Below are 21909 nucleotides of genomic sequence, written 5' to 3' on the forward strand. Positions count from 1 at the left end.
TGCTTTGTATTGGTTATTCTGTTTTTTATCTTTTTAACACTAGTTAGGTCTCCCAGAGCCACTATTTCCAATGTGGGTGTCCATACACGTAATTTGTATAAACAAAAAAAGTTATCATTCATCATTTAGTTTTGCTTTGATGCCAGCTAATGGGATAAAATTCAGAAATACTGGACCTGAATTTCATCTTGTTTTTCTTTAGAGTATTTCTGAGAGCCATCAACAAGTTTTCTGAGACTATGAACCACAAGTTTCTGGAAAACATGAATTTTGAAGAACAAGTAAGTGGTTTATTTATCATTTATAAAAATTCAGAATTTACTTGTTTTGCAGCTACTTGTTTCAGTATTTTTCCAAACTGGTTGGAAAAGGGGATGAAGTACATCTGGAGGCCACCTGGTTCGGCAGCACCACTTTTTCCCCACTTTTTGATCTTTTGATTATTATAAGGTTCTCTGTCTGCTGCTTTTACCAATTTGACTGATTTGGGAATAGACTTGTAGAATAAATAATGATGCAATAATAGGGCATCACATCTAGATAGATTTTCATTAGAATATCAGAACATGCTTGTTTTGAGCAGATACCTTTAATATCAAGAGCTCATTTTGCTTTTGCTATGGAGGGCCTATTCTTGGAACAATTTCCAGCTGAAGTTGAGTGTGGCCCTGTAATGGTATGTGGGAAAGACCTTGGGAGACGGGGTAAAGAGATGCTGCCTAGGAAATGGTCAAGTAAGAGAGGGCACACCCCATAGCTGTATAGTGGGCAGAGCAAGAGGCTCAGAAGGAACCCTCCCTGTAAGATTTCTGTCAGCCTTCCCAGTAGACCAGACAGAAAACACAACCAGATAAGCTTACTCTACTTTATTGTAAGGTTACATGAACAGAATCTTGCAAGTCTGAACGTACAAATCTCCCACCGTCTTCTTTACAGCCTCTTGCTCTTCCCACTATGCAGCTGTGGGCTGTGCCCGCTCTTATTTGACCATTTCCTAGGCAGCATCTCTTCGCTCCATCTCCCAAGGTCTTTCCCACATACCATTACAGGCCATTACACATTCCCACATACCATTACATAACTTATTACAGTTTAGGGGGTGAGTTAAAACATACTTTTTACCCAAGCCTGTTTATGTTGATGGTTTTTTAAATAGTTTTAATTGTTATGCCAAAAGTTAAAATGAACTCTAAATGTCTCTAAGCTGCCTAGAGCCACAAAATGAGAATGGACAGCAGATATATTTCAATTAATTAATTGAAATAATGAAACAATTATTGAGGAAATTACCCAACATATAGAAACGAGTGTTATTTATAGTAAGGCCTCAAGAAGATGAAGACTTACTTTTTCAGATTGAATTCCCACATAATTAAATATTTTAACATAGTGCTTATAGATCTGAGCAACAAGCAAAGTACCAGAAACTTAAATTATCAGACAGAATTTGTTATTGTCAGGTAATTTGAAGCACTCAGTATAAAATCAAAATAAGATTTCAAAAGAGGCCACAGAAAGGACCTTAAGCTTCCTTTTTTACTTGTCCCAGAATGGGACAAGTCAAAATGTGGGCTACAAAATTTATATTGTAAATGTCAATAATATTAATGTAAATGCATGTATAATGAATAATAGCTGTTTTCAAGCCACAGCATGAATGATAAAGCATCATTTTCTTTGCCCTCTTAGATTTAACATACTGTATGCCACTGAGCATGCTGAAAATGCAACGGAACAAAATAATTCCATTTTTCCCCCCCCCCCCATTATTATTTCAATTTTGAGGATGCCTGACTCCATAGCAAGTCTGTGCATCTTATAGATAAAAGTTAAAATAAAACAAAATATAACAAGAAGAAAAAAAAGATAGCTGATGAAGCCAACCCCTCCCCCAAAGCCAGGCAGCCAATAAGCTGCTCAGATTTCATCACTCTATCCAATAGGTGGATATGATTCATCAGTATTTGTATACATGTAAAAGAGCACTGGGTTTTCTTCCAAGTATTATTTTATATTTGAGGGAAGGACTATAGCTGTGCTTATTGGGGGAATCTGCAATGAGCAAAAAGCATATAGAACTGGCAAGCAAAGTGCATGCCCATTTCTTTTTTAGGGGCAGCGCCTAGTTATCTTTATTGCAAACCTGCATCAGAAATTAAATAACATTGCCCATTGTGATTAAACAGTTACAAGTAGTCCTCGAATTACAACCATTCATTTTGTGACCATTCAAAAGTTACAATGGTACTGAAAAAAGTGACTTACGACTGGTCCTTGCTCTTAACAACCATTGCAGTATCCCCACAGTCATGTGATCAAAATTCAGGCACTTGGCAACTGGCATGCAACAATGGCTGCAGCATCCCAAGGTCACACGATCGCCATTTGCGACCTTCCCAGGCTTTCAGGCTTCCAACAAGCAAAGTCAATGGGGGAAGCTGGATTCACTTAACAGCTGCATGATTTGCTTAATGACGCCAGCAAAAAAGGTTGTAAAATCAGGTGCGATCATGTGATGCCTCACTTAATGACTGCACTGCTTAGTGATGAATTGTGGTCATAAGTTGAGGATGACCTATACTGAGTTCTTTGGTTTGGAACTTTCTATATGTTGGTGTTAGAGAAAAAAATTGCTGTAGAAGTGGTTGGCATAAATGCTTCACCAATCTTACAAGAAATATTTGTTTTGGGGCTTTTATTTCCTTTGAAACTTACAAGCAGCAGCCAATGCATATTTATTGATTTTTCATTTACTTATTTATGATCTACCAGCTGGTGTTTCAAAAATTATGAAATGTCATTCAAAGCATTTTTTTTTTTTTTTGCCCAAACCGCCACAATGAAAATTCAGACATCTGTTGCACCAATATCCACTATTTAACAATAGATGGATATCACACATTCCACTGCACAGTTCTAATTTTTCCTTACAAAAAAGACAGGGCATGGCTTTGTATGGATTTCTATATGTGTGTGTTTGAATTGTGAGTGAATTCAGTCATGGGGACAGAATAGGGAAATTTATGACTTTGATCTGGCCCTGAATTTAGATTGATCCTTTCTCTTTAAGAATTGCACAGAAAATGGGATTCTATCAAGTGAGATTTATTCTCCTCATGTAGCAATGGAAAACTTCACACATCAATTTGCAGGAGCGGCCATGTCTCTTTCTCCCTCTATCTTTTCCTCCTCTGTCCCTGCCTTCAGCTCCCCCTTGTGTGTTTGGGCACATTTTTTCGCACATGAGGGCTTGAATATCTCTATAGGGGAAAGAAATATTTCAATAGTTTCTGAAAGTTCCACTTTATTGAATAGCTTAGAAGCAACATGAACTTTGAGATGCTTCCCATTCCTTCTCTAAACATCCCACACTGGCAATTTTTTTGAGGATAAATGCAGTCTTTGTAAATGATAGAATATATGATATAAGAGATGGTTTGGACTGTTTATAGATGCCTTTTTAACAGTGCTATTAGATACATGTAGTACATTGGGTTATACAAAATCATAATACTGTTTATTTGGTCAGTGACCAACAAAATTTGAAAAAAATAGAACAGAAAGGTAAAATCAAATAGATGAAACAAAATATTAGCATAACAAAGATAAAATAACAAATAAAAATGTAACATACGCTACTATAATAGTGTGTTAATTACCTGTGCAAATGTAAATCTAAAATATTACAATCTATGGAGTAAACATACATATCACCTAAAACACTATAATCTAAATCTAAATTACATATTAAATCTGAAGTGATGAATAAAACAGAAGTGGTTATTTTGTGACCAGTTATGCTTATTTTCATCGTGGCAACACAGCATTTGGCTATTGCACAAGTAATAATGGGTTTTTAATCTTCTAGAAGATGGTTGACGCAGAAATTGTCTGGTCTTCCTGTAAATTTACATATTAGGGTTATAAGAGATCCATTTGTCCCCAATTCTCTTAGCCTTCTATAAGCATTTGAATCTGTAACATTGATTAATTTTTCATCCTAGCAAATTATAGTAGTAAATTAAGTGACCCTACTTTTTGATAGATGGCTTCTGTTTTGGTCCTTCTGCAAACTTATTTAATTAATGGTGTTTGGAGGACGAATGTGGGACAGTTTACACTGTGGATATAACTGACTTCTGATGTAAATGCAAGTGAGATATTGCAAGGAAGGTAAATTTGCTAATTTTATAAATGAGAAAAGAACAAATGGCACAGACTGTAATCCTCTTCCTTCTGGTGGTTGATATACAGTGTATGTAGGAAACAAGAATAGGAGATCTTCAGAGATTGGTGGCCTGCTGGGTTCCAATTGGCCCATTTCAGGACAGTTCCCTTCCATCCATCTACTGGGCTCTGTCCCTCAGTGGCCATTTTTCCTTTGGCTGAACATCACCCAGCAACTATTGCCTTCAGGGGAAGAGTTGTGGTGAGAGAAATATTGACTTCATAGAAGAATGAATACAGATCTTACACAAGATTGATATTTCCCTTGGAGTCTTAGAAGAATATCAGCAACACAGGTTCACCTTCTAGTAGGGAGATTTCTTTGAAAGGGCTGCACAAGTACATGGTCAGCAAGGATGCACAGCTGTTTGGGTTTGAAGCAAAACATGTCTTTCAATATTCAGGGGATATTGACATGCTCATTGATACCTATTGACATCTTCTTAAAGAAGTGACAACTCTTCCTGGGCTCACATGGTTGCCCCACAGTCCCAGGATAATGGATGTTTTATTCATTCATTCATTCATTCATTCATTCATTCATTCATTCATTCATTCATTCATTATTCATTTATTTATTTATTAGCAGCACCCAGCTCCAAAGCAACTTGGGATACAGTGCCTCCTTAATTCAAACATATGTTTTTTCCGAGACTACGTAACTACTATGCAAGGCCAGAAAAAGGCACAGGATGTTTTTTAAGGAGGTACAGAAGGAGCACACACACTCTCTCCAAACACCTTTTCCACTTCTGATCCAAACAGCTCCATATTACTACCAGACCAAGTTCATCTGGATGATATGTCTTTAGAAGTGCTTGAGCAGCATAAATAAGGCAGAATACCATTATTTCAACAACTGTCCAATCTCCAGGTCCCCGTATAGTCCATTGGCTATGATGGAACTGGGCCCCACCCTCCAGGTCTCTAATAGCTGTAGCTGTACAAAAGTTCATCAGCCATAAAATTCATACCCCAAGACTCCTATCATACCCCTAATGTTAGAATGATTTGGGTTTTAGCAAAGTCTAGTACCTCACGTTGTCATACATTTGACTGTGTTCTTTATAGTATACCTCTCTGAAGTTTATTAAGAGACAGTTAATATGAATATACAGTATCAGCTCTTTCAACTGATGGAGGTGCAATATGTGGAAATAAATATCACCCACACTTTATACTTTGCTGAACTATTATAAAAATATTATCAGATGGGAATATCTTCCTTGTATGGGAAAACAAGGAACCATTTTGATTATGCTGTTGCAGGTTTTTATATGCAAATTTTGCTATAGGTCAATTTTGCTGTAAAGATACTGCTGTACTGATATTTGTAAACTAGGGACAAAATATATTCCAAGAACATGGAGTTATGTATTTCTGTTTCTCATCATCATGGAATGCGGTCAAAATGTCATCAGTTAGTTATGATGAAAATGAAGTTGATGAAAATCCAGAACTCTTCATAGCCTCATAGTACAATTCTTGAGCTTAGAATAATAGATGATCTTTGACCATATTTTATGTGCATCTTTTAGAATTTAATTTTGTTGAAGTAAGAAGGTTCCCGCCCCCCCCATAGCATTTATTAACTTATGATACCATAATCCTTTAAATCTGCACTCCTTGGTTGGATATGGGGAATTGTTATTAACCTGGTGTATGCAGAAGTTCTCAGGGTATGCTGTAACTTGTAGTTTATTGTTTATTAGCTAATGGACCCCATGCGAATCTCCAGATGCTACTCAGGGAATGCGGGCCAGCGGGTATAAAAACCACACTCTTGCCTTTTTATTCTAATTGCAATGTAATCATAGCATACAACTTTGCATCATATTAAATCCTTTCTGCTGGCTGCCTTCATAAATTATTTAGGTTTCACACAGCTTAATACCACCTTCCATTTCAAGGGAAATGCATTACAACAATTCAGTGTCCTGTCTTCTGCTCAATTTACAGCTCTGGAACAACTATTTTCATCTTGCGGTGGCTTTTATCACCCAGGACACCTTGCAGCTAGAGCAATTCTCCCATGGTAAATGCATTAAGATCCTGAACAAGTAGGTCTTGTTTTTAATCATTTAAAAGTGATTTTTGCTTCTCATTTAGACAAGAAAGCTGGGATGAAGATAATGACTTCTGTTTTCTCTTTTAGATATGGAGACATGAGACGTTTAATTGGTTTTGCTATCCGTGACATGTGGTACAAACTTGGTAAGTTAGAGTATTTGAAAGCAAAGATGTGCCTCTTCGGGTTCTAATGGGGATCGTTTCTAATAAGAAATTCCACTTGGTTAAAAAATTTTTTATTATATTTATTTTGTCTTATGAAATACCTGCATCCTTATTTACAAAGTATTGTTTGCCTGAATGCCTGGAAGATAGCAACATGCCTAACATAGAAACTTGTACACATGCAACATTACTCAGTATTTTTACAGAACTGGAACAAGGAGACAAAATGAAAATAATATCTTCAGGGTACAAAGAGGAATAAGAGGAGAGCTTTCATTTATATCAAAAAGCATTGTGATCACCTTGAGGACTAGTAACTTCAACAGTTATAGAAAGCTGCCATTAACATGGATTACTCCAGGTAAAGGGAATAACATCCCTGAATGTCAGTGTTAGAGAAAGTTCTCCTTTTTTTTGAGTGTCAGTTTAGAAAATGAGCTCCTGTTCAGAGACAAGAGTATATGTTTTAGATTTGGTTATAGAAATGTAGAGCTGCTCCTACTCCTGTTCTTTCAATTGAAACGTTTATAACTTTTATTGCATTAACAGCACTTTTTGCTTTATTTATATGTATGCAATTCAAAATGACCAACGTGTTCTGTTCAGTAGCATTTGGGATTCCCAGTTTCTAAGCAAATACATAGTACCTGTCCAAGCCTATGGAAATAATGTGTATGGAGGGGACAAGGAAGTACAGTTGAATAAGCTGAGCTTGGACTTGATTAACTTACTGCCAAGTCAGCAGGGATCAAATTGGAGCTGGTCCATCCTATAATTGTAATTCATGGCAGTTTTGCAGCTTGAACGGAAGCTCCTATGCAAGAAAATGGAATGTCTAGCCACCAGGGTTTATCTCATACTTAGCAAGTGTGTCTGTTTGCTTCCATGCAAAGGGAGAATCCATTTATTTAGGTTTCAATATATCAGCATGAATTATATTTTTTATTGCTATCTGTGGTTGTTACTTCAGAACAGGCATAGCTGCATGAGACTATGTTTTTATTTCAGCATAGTAATGCAAAAGATATTTGGATACAACTATCATTATATCCAACACTGTATTGCACTAACATTTTCTCTTGAGATTAGAAAAACACAGCAAAAGCAATGAAAGCAGCTGCTTAATATCGGATTGATACAGAAAAAGATGGAACTTCTGTTACAGCCACACATATTTAAAATTACTAAATGTAACTTGGAAAAAAAGCCCTTTGATTATAAACAGACAATACCATGTTCAATGATGTTATACAGGTTTTCTCCTGAAAAAAAGTATTTGTTTTTCTTTCTTTCACTATTCATCTAACCACCACATTGAACAATTATAATTCATCAGAGAATTTTAAGAAATTGAATTTTTTTCTTAAATTAAAAAGTTGAGAAGTGGTCTTTAGGATTATAGACAAATGGAGACTACAACTCCTGAATTTCCAGTCCACATAGGGTTAGCCATTCTATCTTGTAATCCAGCAAGAATGAAATAGCTCAGTTAGAACAAGAGATTAAAATGATTCGTAGACAACTAGATCCAAAATTTAGACAGAATAAATTATATGCAATAGTGGGAATTGCAAAGGAAGAAAAATATTAAATTTACAGTGAATATCACATTTAGAGGTTAGCTTTACCAAAGTTATATTACTCCAATATTGATTTCTAAAACCGATAATTTATTTTCTAACAACTGATGGAAATGTAATGATCATAATGCCTAGCTGTATCAGTTCAGATCATTTTTTTCATGTTTGGTGGCAATGTTGTAATGCTCAACAATTTTGGAAAATGATTTATAATGGAATAAGACAAATTCTAAAAGTTGGCTTTCCTTCCCAACCTGCCATCTTTCTATTAACTTCTATTAGTATTACTAAACATATTCCAACAAAGTACCCTGAGTTAACTAACATGGTAATAGTTATGAGGATACTGAATTCTTCTCATTGGAGAAGTTATAATCTCATATTTGAAAAAAGAAATCTGATACCGAGTTTAATTTGTCATGCAAATTTTTTAGGATTATAATTCTACACAAGGGCTTGTACTGCAGCTGAAATTTATCTTAATGTAACACTTTAACATGTAAGCCTTGTATCATGTGCGAAATAAGGATAGATTTACATGGCATGAATGGTATGTCTTTTTTTCTTATTTCTTTCTACTTTCAGGCTAGAGAGTTATAGCTGTTAATTTGTCCTCATACCTCAAGGATAGATTTCTTATTTAGTAGGTGGAAATTACTGTAATTTTTCACTTTAATTTATGATTCATATTGTGCTGATCACTGTTATTGATACTTGCATACTAATTTGATTTTAACAATGACCTGTAGTTTTAAAATGATATAAGATATTTAAGTATGTAACAGTAGATTAACATTACCCTTACTCAATTGTTTTAAGTTTTATGATGCTTGTAAATCTCTTGGGAAGGAAGGAAGGAAGGAAGGAAGGAAGGAAGGAAGGAAGGAAGGAAGGAAGGAAGGAAGGAAGGAAGGAAGGAAGGAAGGAAGGAAGGAAGGAAGGAAGGAAGGTCCTGAAAGCTGTACTTAACATCATTTTGAAGCATCCATCAATTTTCTGAATGTCACACAGCCAAGTAAATAGAGGTTTTTTGAAAGATCAGGAGTTTAGTGGCAGGGATCTGCACAGCCAAGCTGTCTCTTCGTCTGTTGTTCTGCAACTAGAAAAGTATAGATTCCCAAGCTTTAGTAATGTGGGAAAGTTTGGAATAAAATTGAGGGACAAAATTACCAACTACCCTTTCCACTTAATCAAAGGTGAATATCTCTAGATGATGCCTGTCAAATTGGGAAATTAGACTTTGCAAAGTAGGTGTAATGTTTACCACCATGCAATTTGTTGCTTGTTGGACGAGGTGCCTTGTCCACACTGTAATGCAGCAAATCAAACCTATACCTGCTGCTGCATATTCGAAGTCTGGTTTTCTTGTTAGAGGTGACATTTACAAGCTTGTTTCTCCTTTTTTCATCATCTGTCATAATTGCAAATGCTTCCTAAGGCAGACGCCTATGGCTCTCTATTTCATGTGGCTTTAAGTCACTGTGCAGCCAATCTATAATAGAGTTACCAGGACATTGTTTCTATTCTGAGCTTTCTAATGGTTGACATTATTCATCCAGGAATGAAAGCAGATGTGTTTTGTCCATTGTGACAGAGACAAGAGAACACGTCAGAGGCTAGTGTAATGTTTTCTCTGATAGATTGGTTTTGATGGGAAGGGATGAGGAAATAGAATTAGTTTCTCTTCCAAGAACATTCAGCGATTAAATGTTTGGAATGCTAACAATTAAGAGAAGTCTGCCAACTCATATGGATTATCTTATATGCAGTACAATATACTTTATATGTAATATTAAACAGACACATAATATTGCAATCTTGAATTGTTCATGGACTGCAACAGCAATGGAGGTTTAAGGTTTTGCAAAAATAATGCAATACTGCCATAGAGAGGACATTTTACTTGCATGCCATACAGCAGCTTTCCCCAACTTAGTGCCCTTCAGATATCTTGGGAATGCAGCTGTCAGAAAAAAATCATATCAAAGCACCAAGTTGTGAAAGATTGATATCTATCATCTCTCTCTCTCTCTCTCTCTCTCTCTCTCTCTCTCTCTCTCTCTCTCTCTCATTATTCAAATTGTGTCATGTACAAAAGAGCCCTTTCTCATGAAGATGTGGGGTTGTAGCTTATGGTTGAATGATTGAGATGAAAACATCCTGGTTGCAATTTATTCATTTACCCATAGTAGAATAACTAAGTGAAGCTGGAGACAGAGAATCAAATTGTAACTAGCAAAAGAACCAAAAACTGATTTGCTATTAGCAGTAACTAGTATTATTCCATTCTGCATTACATGTTTATCTCCTAGTCATTGCTTCTCCCATACTGGAAATCATCACAAATATTTTAGTAACTTATAGAAGATACAAGAGCTACAAAATTGATGTGAGACAATTTTGACATTTGTTGCTGTTTTGTAAATAGTTTGTTTTTCACCTACAAATGTTGTATCAGCAATCTTTTAAAAATATTCTCTCTAAAATCCAGAAGGAAAGTTACAAAATCATTGAATAGATATGTTATAATGTTATTGAAATAATGGTGTACCATTGGCTGATATTGTTAATGTTCTCTTCTGCACATTGTTCCAGGACAGAATAAAATTCGCTTTATTCCAGGAATGGTTGGACCAATCTTAGAAATGACCCTTATCCCTGAAGCTGAGCTACGGAAAGCCACCATCCCAATATTCTTTGACATGATGTTATGTGAATATAAACATACTGGTGAATTCAAAAAGGTATTATAATCTTTGTGTATCATTTGATAGTGTACCTGCCATTATTCTTAATTATCAGATAAATGCATACATTTTATTGTGTGATTCTTCACTACTTCTATATAAAATGAAGGGAAAGAGAAGGTTTGCAGTTCTGTGGGAACTTAGAATTTGAGAGCCCACACTTACAGAATCATAAAATCATAAATAAACCAGTTACAAATCAAATGTATCTCAAGCTTTTGAAATGAATTGGCCACATTATGTAAAGAAGCAAAATATGTGGTTGAATGAAAAAATATAAAACTGGATCTCAGCTAGAAGTCTGCTGCACAGAGGAAATGTATAGATACCCAAGTTTCAGTAATGTGGGAAAGTTTGGAATAAAACTGAGTAACAAAATAGCCCTTTCCACTTAATCAGAGGTGAATCTCTCTAGATGGTGCCTGTCAAGTCTAATGCGGGGTCAAAGGGATTGTGGAAGGGGCTTCTGAGTTTTCACTCTTCATTTTAAAAAAGCAAGGCTCTAGCTTTTGTGCATGCATGTGAATAAAAGCAGAAGAAAAAAAAAACTTACTAAGAAACAAGAAAATTAAATACAAATAAACATACTGGATTTCTGTTCCTCTTGTTCTGTAATTTCCCTGGCTGGTTAGTGCCCTCCTCCCATATGCGCACACATACCCCACCCCACAAAAAAATCTTATAATGAGCCTATGGATTGATAGGTTATTTCCTCATCCCTTGAGTTTTTCTTGCAACTTTTTATATAATTTATTTGTGTAAAACAAAGCCATTAAATCCATCTAGCTTGTGTGGCTGAAGTATTTCATATGTTGGTCTCTGCTGTATTGGCTATTTTGCTGCATCTGCTGCATTTGCTGCTTATGCACTGCAATGTAAAAGATTTAACATCTTTTATCTGGTACTACAGTAAATATTGAGTTACAACTGAAAATTCAAAGGTAATTGACAGTAATGCTTTAGTAAATCCATGATGATATCTGCTTTTGATATCAGATGGAAACTAAGTCAATCTCAATTTAATAAAATCCCTGTGCAGGAGACCACCAAAAATCAAGACTGTAAGCTTCACTAGAAACTTTTCCAGAGATGACAGTGGGAAACCATTTCTGGATAGGTTGCCATTATAGTAAATGTCTACCATATAGTGTAGTCATCAAGAATCCAACTCTAATTGAGGGAATCCTTACCTTGCTTTTTGATGTGTCATAACTTCTCTCTCAGATGAAAGGACTCAGCAATATCTTCAGCTAGGATATATGTGAACTTCATCTTTTTTAAGGCATCATGGTTATATCAGCCAGAACAAGCTGGTAGGTGAGGTGTTGTTGATACCTAAGCACATCACTTTTGATCTAAATCCAGGACTGAAGTTCCTCTTGCTTTTCTATGTTTGTTCTCCTCTTGACTTCATAGTCCTTTATTTCTAATTTTAATTACTGTTCCTTATTCTTGGCTTATAACTGTTTTCTTTGGGGATCTTTGCAAGGAAACAGGGTCAAATAATAATAATAATAATAATAATAATAATAATAATAATAATGAAGAAGAAGAAGAAGAAGAAGAAGAAGAAGAAGAAGAAGAAGAAGAAGAAGAAGAAGAAGAAGAAGAAGAAGAAGAAGAAGAAGAAGAAATATGGATCCTCTACTAATTATTGAAGAGGCACTGAGGTACAACTCAGTCACTAAAGAGATTTATATGGTGCATGCTTTGATTTCCTTCAGATTAAGAATATAGATCAGAAGATGCCAAAAGCTGCACCCTGGGATAGGCTGTAATTGGGTGAATCTTCTTAAAAACTCAAAGGTAATCCGGTTGAGGAATACTCTTCCCTAATGGACAATTGCGACTCTGGGCAGCACACATAGGGTTAAAACCAGTCAAACATACATGATAAGAAATATAAGAAAAGTAATGGTGGCTGAAAACAAACCCAACTCCAATAATAATAACAACAACAACAACAACTCATAGTGATGGGCTCACTTGACCTCAAGACCCCATGCCCAAGACTGTTTTCCTACAGACATTTTGTTACCAGCATAGGTAACAACATCAGTGCATGAGAGATTGGAATTTGCTCACTGTTTATATATAACAGCTTCTCCTGCCAGTCTTGGTTGGGGCGTGGTTTCTTCTTTGATGGCTCCTTGATTGGAACATTGTTTCTTCCTTGGTTATTTATCTGGTGCCATTGTCTGCTTATCTGGGTTTTGCCTGCTAGGAGTGATGTTTGTTTCCTTTCTTGGCTTTTGGTTGTATATTTTAAATGGTATGTAGAGGGGGTTTGTCAGTCTGACTGGGCTGATTTGTCTACTCTCAGGCTTCCAGGAATTCCCTGGCATTTTTGGATTTGGCTTGAATTAAAATGTTAAGTTTCTCAGTTGAAACAGTAGATGATTCAGTCTATGTGTTGCAAGATTAAGGAGCTTTGTCATGTCTTCTGATTGCCAATTGATGTTTGTGGATGTATTCTTCTATCTGTCTGTCCTACATAGTGGCTATTATAGTCCTTACATTGTAAGTTGTAGAAGAACCCTGTTTTTTCTTCTTTGGTAACTGGGTCTTCAGGTGTGCTTTAGATGTTTTTGGATGGATTTTTGTGGTTTGTAGCAATGACCAATATGGGATGCATGATTCCATTACCAGATCGAGTGCAGCTGTTGAACACCCATACCCAACATGTGGTCCTTAATGAATCTATGTTTATTTGGAGAGAGATATGAACGGGGTAGTGTCGTGGGTTGTATCTTTGGCCCAGTGCTCTTTAACGTTTTAATAAATGACTTAGACATGGGTATTGGATGGGATGCTCATTAAGTCTGCAGGCAATACAAAATTGGGGGAAAGATTAATAATACTTAGGAAGAAGACTAAAGGTTCAAAGGGGTCTTGATAGACTTGAATATTGGAGTCTATGCACCAGTATGCAGTTCAGTGGCAAGAAATTTAAGGTTTTGCACTTAGCAGGAAAAACCAGATGTACAGGTACAAGATAGGTGGTACCAGTCTTGGCAGTAGTGCTTGTGAGAATAATATGAGTATCCTCGTAGACCACAGATTAAGCATGAGCCAGCAGTGTGTGGCAGCTGCCAAAAGAGCCAGTGCAATTTTGCGTTACATCCACAGAGGTATAATATCAGATCATGGAAAATGATAGTTCCACTCTATGCTGCACTGATTAGAACATACCTGGAATATTGTGTCCAGTTCTGATTGCTATATTACAAGAAGGATACTAAAGAACTGGAAAGAGTGCAATGATGAGTAAGGGCTTGGAGGCTAAATCCTATAAGAATGGTTAAAGGAACTAAGTGTGTTTAGCCTGAAGAAGAGATGTTTAAGGGAAGACTTAATAGCAACCCTTCCAATACTTGAAGGACTGTCATAAAGGCATGGATTTATTGTCCATGATAAGACAAGAACCAATGGGTGGAAACTTCACAGAGGAAGGAAAAAGGAATTACCTCACCATGAGAACTATTAAGCAGTGGAACAGCCTGCCTCCTGGAGTCATGGGGGCTCTATCTTTGAAGGTTTTCAAGCAGAGGTTGGACAGCCATTTGTCTGAGATGATCTGAGGATTCCTGCCCTGGGCAGGGGGCTGGACTAGAAGACCTCCAAGTCCCTTCCCATCCTAGGGGTCTATGACTCAGTGATTCTAAGATTCACATTTGCTTTTCAAAAAAAAATTGTGGGGGGCACTCAGGAATGGGGAATAATTATAAACAGGTTTAGCAACTAATCTACTAGAAGGTATCATTCAGATCAAGCACAATTTTTAGATACTAAATATTTTTCCTTTCATGTTTCAAGATGAATTATCAATTCAAACCCTTCTGAAAAGCAATGTCTTGAATGTTGCTGCACCCCTCCAGTGCTCACGTACAGTTTTAATTGATATTGATAGAAATTATGTATGCATAAGTCTAGGTAATTTGGATCCATCCATACAATTCAAGGTATAGTGGGAGCTTTGAAATCAAACACTATACGGAAACGTGTTCATTATAATGCCCCAGCTAAAAGAATACTTCTGAGTGATCTACCATTGGTTGCATTTGCTGATCTGATGAATATCTGCCAAAAGAGAAGTAAAAAGAAAACAGCTTGAAATCAAAAGTTATTTTTAGGAATAAAATATTCTGAATACATTGCATTATAAATTAAAATTCTGTTTAAACAAGTGGGGGATTATGATTAATTTTTTTTCAGATGTGCTTTTTTTTAGAAAAGTTTAAGTCATATGCATAACACTGTTTTGATCCTGCAAGCAACATGTATTTATATTTGGGGTTCCCTGTTTAAATTCCTTTAACTTCCATTTCCATCCCTGGATGTGAGCATTTTAAACGTCACTTTTCCTTTCCAAGAGTTAAAATATTAGACAGGTGCCTATAGCAATTCTGATGCTAAATACTTGCTGGTAGGATGTGGATTCACTGTGAACTTTGCTTCCCATGGTCCTTCCAAAGAGACAGGTGGTCCCTTGAAAAATGACATACTGAAGTTATCCTTAAACTGAAATGTAATATTGAAAAGAAGATACAATACCAATATCTATTTGAGAAGAAAAATATTAAGCAGTTGGATGATATTTTGAAGGAGACATGTGTCTTGCCTTTTTGACAGTGTGTTTCTCACTGTAATTTTATAAATATTTTAGGCCCAAGGGAAGAAGATGTTCACATCTCTCCCATCACACTTTAGCTTTAATCCCTTGGCTCCCATCATTTGTCAGTCTGGAGGCAGGACAAGCACAGAGACTGCTCTGTTTTATGGCAACCTCTGGCAATGCAAGTAATACTTTACTTCTGTGCCAGGCAATGATGTGACAGCAACATTGCGCCATTAGACAGAGAAGTCATTCCTTCTGCTCATTTACTGTGGATAGAATGGGTTCTGCAATGAGCTGTCATTGTGTTGAAGGGCCAAATTATGTTACACCACATGTGTTGTGACTTTCTTTTAATGTGTTACACAACCTGAGAAAAGGCACTACTAATGGACACCCACCATGTGCAGAAAACAGATTTAGGCTTTCTCTAGCCATGATCAGGATGGAAATCCTCACTTGTTCCCAGGTTGCAAGACATAAGGGAAACGTTTTCATTGATACTAGAGGAAGCATATTCTCCAAGCCACACAGAAGGAAGAAGAGCCATTTTCGTTTTTTTTTTTATTTTATTATACGTCTTTATTATAAAATGCTATGTACAAGCTACATTAAGTACAACAAATAATATAGAAAATTAAGATCTACAAACATAAATCTGACAAGGACATATAAAAGAAAGGAAAGAAAGAAAGGAAGGAAGGAAGGAAGGAAGGAAGGAAGGAAGGAAGGAAGGAAGGAAGGAAGGAAGAAGAGGGGAAAAAAAGAAAAACCAAAAAAAACCCACCAAAAGAACCATTTAAAATGTGGTTTCCAACTATCAAACATTGTAAATATAAAAGTAAATTATATTACTTTTAATCTCTTGTCTTTGTTTTATCTATTTTACTATCATTTCTATTAAAACAATTCTTTAATATACAAAACCAGTAATCAATACATCATTTTTTCCCACTAACATCAGATAATCAAAAAATGGTTGCCATATCTTCTTAAAGTCCACCATATTTTTATCTTTCATCAAATCCATTAATTTGGCCATTTGTGCTAAATCCATTATTTTAACTGTCCATTCTTCTATCGTTGGTATCCTTTGATCATATATAGTAATAATTGTCTGTGTCTCTTCTCTAACTCTTCATCTATCCTTCCCAATAAGAATAATTCTGGCTTTTTTGTTATAGTCATTTTTAGAATATTTTGTAAAGTCTTATGTATCTGGTTCCAGAAAGTCTTGGCTTTTTTGCAGGTCCACCAAATATAGTTAAACATTCCTACCTCTTGTAGACATTTCCAGTTAGGTTTTGTTTTGTTTTCCTAAGGACACATTTTCCAATATTGTTGATAAGAGACTAAGCAGGTTAACTAACAACATCAAGGGCGTCTAAAGAGCTGAGCAGACCTTACATATGTGATGCTTCCCGCCTAGTAATTGTAAAGTCTAAGTAGCAAAGGACAAATGTAAAAGGAGAAGCCAAAAAGAAACAGAGGAATAACAGAAATCAGAGGATACCAGCAAGAAGTTTTTAACTGGTGGATGAAATGAGTTTGTAGTCATTTCTAAAAAAAAAAAAAAGACAACTTTGTGGAAATATGAGGTTGAGAGAAGATGCAGAGGAGCAGAAAACTGCATCATGATGGGTAGAAGAGGTGAAGTTCTTCTAATAAGAACTGGTAGAGATGAATCTATACATAAGAAAACAAAAGCAAAAAAAGAAATAGAAATGAACAAAAAATACATCCAGGTAGGTGCATTAAGGCAGGAAGCATTAAATGCCTGCAAATATGAAGATAAAGTAATGGGCATAAAAAATGAACTGGGAGCAAACTCTCCATTCCATACATTGTAAAGCAAAGAATATCAGTACTGATACACCTTTGGTATCTTTGACTTGTATTAATTATTATTACAATCAGATAAACATCTCTGGCCCATATTTACTTTGCAGATGTTAATGCTGGGTCAGGTCTTGACACCTGATTTAGCATTAAATGCAAATGATTTTTATTCAGTGCCAGAAAAAAATAAGGTGATTGGCTCAGTGAGTTTGCATTTTTATTTATTTATAGGATGTCCTTCAAAACAGCACTTTTTGAGGGCAGTTTACAGCCCATGAAAATCAAAATAGTCAGATCAGTTCTCTGATGCCACCCCCCTCTGCAAGGATGCTGGGCCTATTAGATCAGCCCACCCCAGACGACTCATGTACCTGACTGGGTTCCAGAGGGAGTTTGGGGTTGTTCCAGAAGGTTTGCTTCGGAGAAGCCATGGTGGTGCCTGGAATGAGAGAGCGGCTGGAGCTTTGTACCGGATCATGCCTGAGCAGCTTCTCCGCACCCATGGATCCCAGAAGTCTCTCTGGTTTATGGAGGAATTAAGGGAGTTGAAGAGGGCAAAGAGATGCCTACAGTGCTTCTGACAAAGAGCAAAGATGATTGAACTTGAGCTAGAGCTGCTATTAGGACCTACCTTGTGGCAGTAAGGGCAGGGAAATGTAATTATTTATCTGCCCTTATTGCATTTGCAGGTTGCCATCCAGCAGCCCTATTTTGGGTGGCCCAGACCCTACCTGAAGGAAGCAATTCTGGGATTCACTTACAGGGCTGCTGTGAGGTATATGCTAGACATCTAGTGGATAAAGTTGCTTGGATTCACTCTGCATTGGAGTCCAGCCTTGGGGCAGGGCCAGTGGAGGTTATGGGGCAGGAGTTTAATCCTATTGAACCTAAGGAATTCTTTTAGCTGTTAGTTCAGCCACTTCCCTGTTAGATCCATGCCTCTCCTGGCTGGTCAAGGCCACCCAGGAGAGGACATGTGATTGGGTCTGGGTGGTGGTTAATTCTTCCTTGAGGGAGGGGGTGGTCCTGCCAGCTCTTAAGGAGGTGGTGGTATGTCCCCTCCTCAAAGGACCATCGCTTGACCCAACTAATCTGGACAGCTTTCATCCAGTCTGCATTTGTGGAGAAAGTGGTCACATGGCAGCTTCAAAAGACTCTGGATAAAGAGGATTATCTGGACTACTTTCAGTCAGGATTCAGGTGGGGTGATGGGACTGAGATGGCATTGACTGCACTCTTGGATGACTTCTGATGAGAGTAGGATGGGAGTAGTGCATCCATCCTTGTTCTTTTTGACCTCTCAGCAGCTTTCAATACCATCGATTTTGGTATCCTTTTGGGCCGGCTTCGGGAGTTGGGGGTGGGTGGCACTGTGTTGTGCTGGTTCTCCTCCTTCCTCCAGGGTCAGTTCCAGCTGGTGTTGATGGGGGGAGAGGTCCAGCCACAGCACCTACTTTGTGGGTTGCCACAGAACTCAGTCCTCTCTCCCCTCTTATTTAACATCTACACGAGGCCACTGGGTGAGGTGATCCAACAATTTGGGGTGAGGTATCACCAACATTCTGATGACGCCCAGCTTCATATTTCCACCCCAGGCTGCCTGAGTGATGCTGTGGATGTCCTGTCCCAGTGCCTGGAGGCTGTAGGGGCCTGGATGGGGTGCAACGGGCTTCGGTTCAACCCAAGCAAGTGGCTATGGGTAGTTGGGCCTTCCAGGTTTTTCTACTTTGGTCCTGGATAGGGTGGCACGGCCTCAGACAGACTCAGTGCACAATCTGGGGATCCTCTTCAACTTACAGCTCCTGCTGGAAAAGCAGGTGATACCCGTGGCTAAGAGGACCTTTGCACACCTTTGGATTGTGTGCCAGTTGCACCCATTCCTGGACCAGGAGCTCAGCTCACAGTCACTCATACCTTTGTGACCTCCCATCTGGATTATTGCAATATGCTGTACATGGGGCTGCCCTTGAAGAGTATTCGGTAGCTTCAGCTGGTGCAGAATGCAGCTGCACTGGTAGTAAATGGTGTCAGTTACTCAGCATGTGTAACACCACTGCTTTGTGAGCTGCATTGGTTGCCACTGTGCTTCTGGATGCAATTCAAGGTGCTGGTTGTCATGTTTAAAGTCCTTCATGGCTTGGGACACAGTTACATGAGGAACTGTCTTCTCCCAGTTGTTTCTATCCATCCAATCCAGTCTGGCAGGTTGGGCATTCTATGGGTCCTGCTACCTAAGGAATGTTGGCTGGCAGAGACAAGGAGGCACTATGTGCCTTTTCGTCCATAGTGCCTGCCCTTTGGAACATTCTCCCTCCAGAGATTAGGATGTCCCCAAGCCTGTTGGCTTTTTGTAAGGCCTTGAAGACCTGGTTATGTGCCCGGGCCTGGGGCCCCAAGTGTGTGAAGGGCCCTGTTTCTTGGTTATTTTAACCTCTATGGGTTATAATATTTTCTTAGCTGCTGTATGTATGTATTTATTTATTTTTATATTGTGATGGTGTTTTGGTTTTAATTGATTTTATGATTGTTCACTGCCCAGAATCACTCGTTTAAGGTGGGTGGCCATACAAATTGAATGAATGAATGAATGACTGACTGACTGACTGACTGACTGACTGACTGACTGAATAAATAAATAAATAAAAGCTATTTTTAAGTAAAAAGATAAAAGATAAAAATAAAAGTCAGAGCAGAAAAAGCAGATAGATTAGTTCAAAAACTTTTTTGCAATATGCATTTTTTTTTAAATGCTAAATTTTAAAATGCCTGGGAGAATGGACATTCTGGTTTCTGCTTGGGATCAGAAAGTATCCGGTAGGCATGTACTGTAGTTACTCCAAGGCAGTGTGTTGCTGATGGGTTGGGGAACAGGAAAAAAATTATATATATTAGATGCCTCTAGAGAAAATTCTTCTGTTTAGTCCACATTTCAGTTGTAGATTTGTATAAGTATTAAACCCATGGGTTTCTTTCCCCTTCTATTACTAATAATAAGAGTCTCAGATACATACCTGAATACATAGTCCTTTATTCTATTACAGAGACCCTTTTTTGCCAAACAGGCAATCACATTCCTCTAATTTTCTAATAATAAGTTTTGCTTTCCCTTTCATTGCAGGACTGAAATTTGTTATTATTTGTTATCCATTGACCCTGATACATCAACATATTCCTAGTCCTGGCCTAAGACCAAACCGAGAATTATTTTGACATTTTTTATGAAATGGAGTTTATATTTTATTAGCACATTAGGAAACATTTATCTTTTAAGATTGCTAACTTACTGCTCTGTTCATCAGCTTGTGCTTCCGGCTCTGTTTCACAAACATTTCCTCATAAACAGCAACATTAGTTTACCATTTACAAATATAATGGCCTGTGTAAATCTGGCATTGTTCTAGGGTTGAGTTTGTTCTTCTAAATTTTTATGTTGTTGTTTTTACACATTTTTACAGTAATTCTAATCCATTCCACTTGAATATTCCTCTCCTCTATCCCATTCACCCAGCGTGATATAAGCATATTTCTGCTTGCATAAAGAAACTTTTTTCCCCCCTTGTCTTCTCCTAGATATTCAACTCCCTAGAGCAGATTTAGAGAAGAATAAAACTCTGTTCCATCAGATGTGTATGTCCTGATGATGGAAAGACATCATTGGATATAATTCTGTTAGGTGTATCTATACATCAGTGCACCAAACATGCCGGATTCCTTACATTATTTTTTAAAGTTTTGAGCAATACTGTGCTTATGGAAGCTATCATGTGGAGGACAGGCCTCTGCTATTCGCACATGTAGCTGCCAGATGCTTCTTAAATACAGCCTAGGTTTATCACCTGAATATTATGAGACACAGAATTAGGTGGTGTCTTGTCAATCTTTGAACTTTCAAGCTTCAATGAAATTTGATTTGGGCAAAAATTGCTGGAAGCAAAATAGCTTCACATGCACCTTGCTTGGATTCATTGGCGCATCAAATAGCATTGACAGAAAGGGCAAATCTCCAGAAGAAAACAATTCATTTAATTTTTCATCAAATTGGCTTCGTCAATGTAACTGTATAACAAATGCTGCTAGTCACTGGATCAATGACCTCTAAACACATAAAGTCACCAGCCTTTAAAAACCAACAATTAAAAGCAATGACTCATCACCCAAGTGAAATTTGCCCAAAAAGAGTTACACAATACTATGGTCATTACCATTTAGTGCTTCAGCAGTTTAAAGCAAAACCCTTTTTATCCAGATGTCATTCTGACTTACTCTCTCCAAAAAATTTTCAGCTCTTTGTTTTCAGAGTAGTTTTTGAGATACCTATGTTCTCTTCTTCACAGGAAATGCCTATATTTTTCATTCTTATAACAACATGGATTTTAAATTCAGAAACTGACTTCTCCATAATGGTAGAAGAGTGAGGTTAATTTGCAAAGAATGTTAGCATTTTCATGGTAATGTTGCTTCATGCTCACCAAACATTTGTTAGCAAACTGTATGCTGAATGCATTAGAATTTATCATGTTATACTGAACTGATTTTTTTCTTACTTTTTGAATTCTCCTTTACACACAGTATTGTTTGGGTGTCTCATCTGAGAAATATTAGTAGTATGTGAAAGTCAGGGCAAGTCATATTAATTTCATTTTATTTTGAAAAATTGATTGAACCA

The 21909-nt window shown here is 37.2% G+C and overlaps 1 protein-coding gene across 1 annotated transcript in view; it reads left to right on the plus strand.

Annotated features, from left to right (window-relative positions):
• Window positions 1–21909, plus strand: part of DOCK2 (dedicator of cytokinesis 2) — a 292346-nt gene that overhangs the window by 225460 nt on the left and 44977 nt on the right. The window contains exons 30-33 of the mRNA XM_088133619.1: window positions 203–281; window positions 6187–6287; window positions 6383–6441; window positions 10638–10786. Coding sequence (XP_087989745.1) covers window positions 203–281; window positions 6187–6287; window positions 6383–6441; window positions 10638–10786 — 388 coding nt within the window. The remainder of the gene's footprint in view (window positions 1–202; window positions 282–6186; window positions 6288–6382; window positions 6442–10637; window positions 10787–21909) is intronic.

This window comes from Python bivittatus, unplaced genomic scaffold, assembly GCF_059951505.1.
Source record: "Python bivittatus isolate LINGU-HERP-01145 unplaced genomic scaffold, Pbiv_v1 ctg000080_np1212, whole genome shotgun sequence".
NCBI classification, from domain to species: domain Eukaryota; kingdom Metazoa; phylum Chordata; class Lepidosauria; order Squamata; family Pythonidae; genus Python; species Python bivittatus.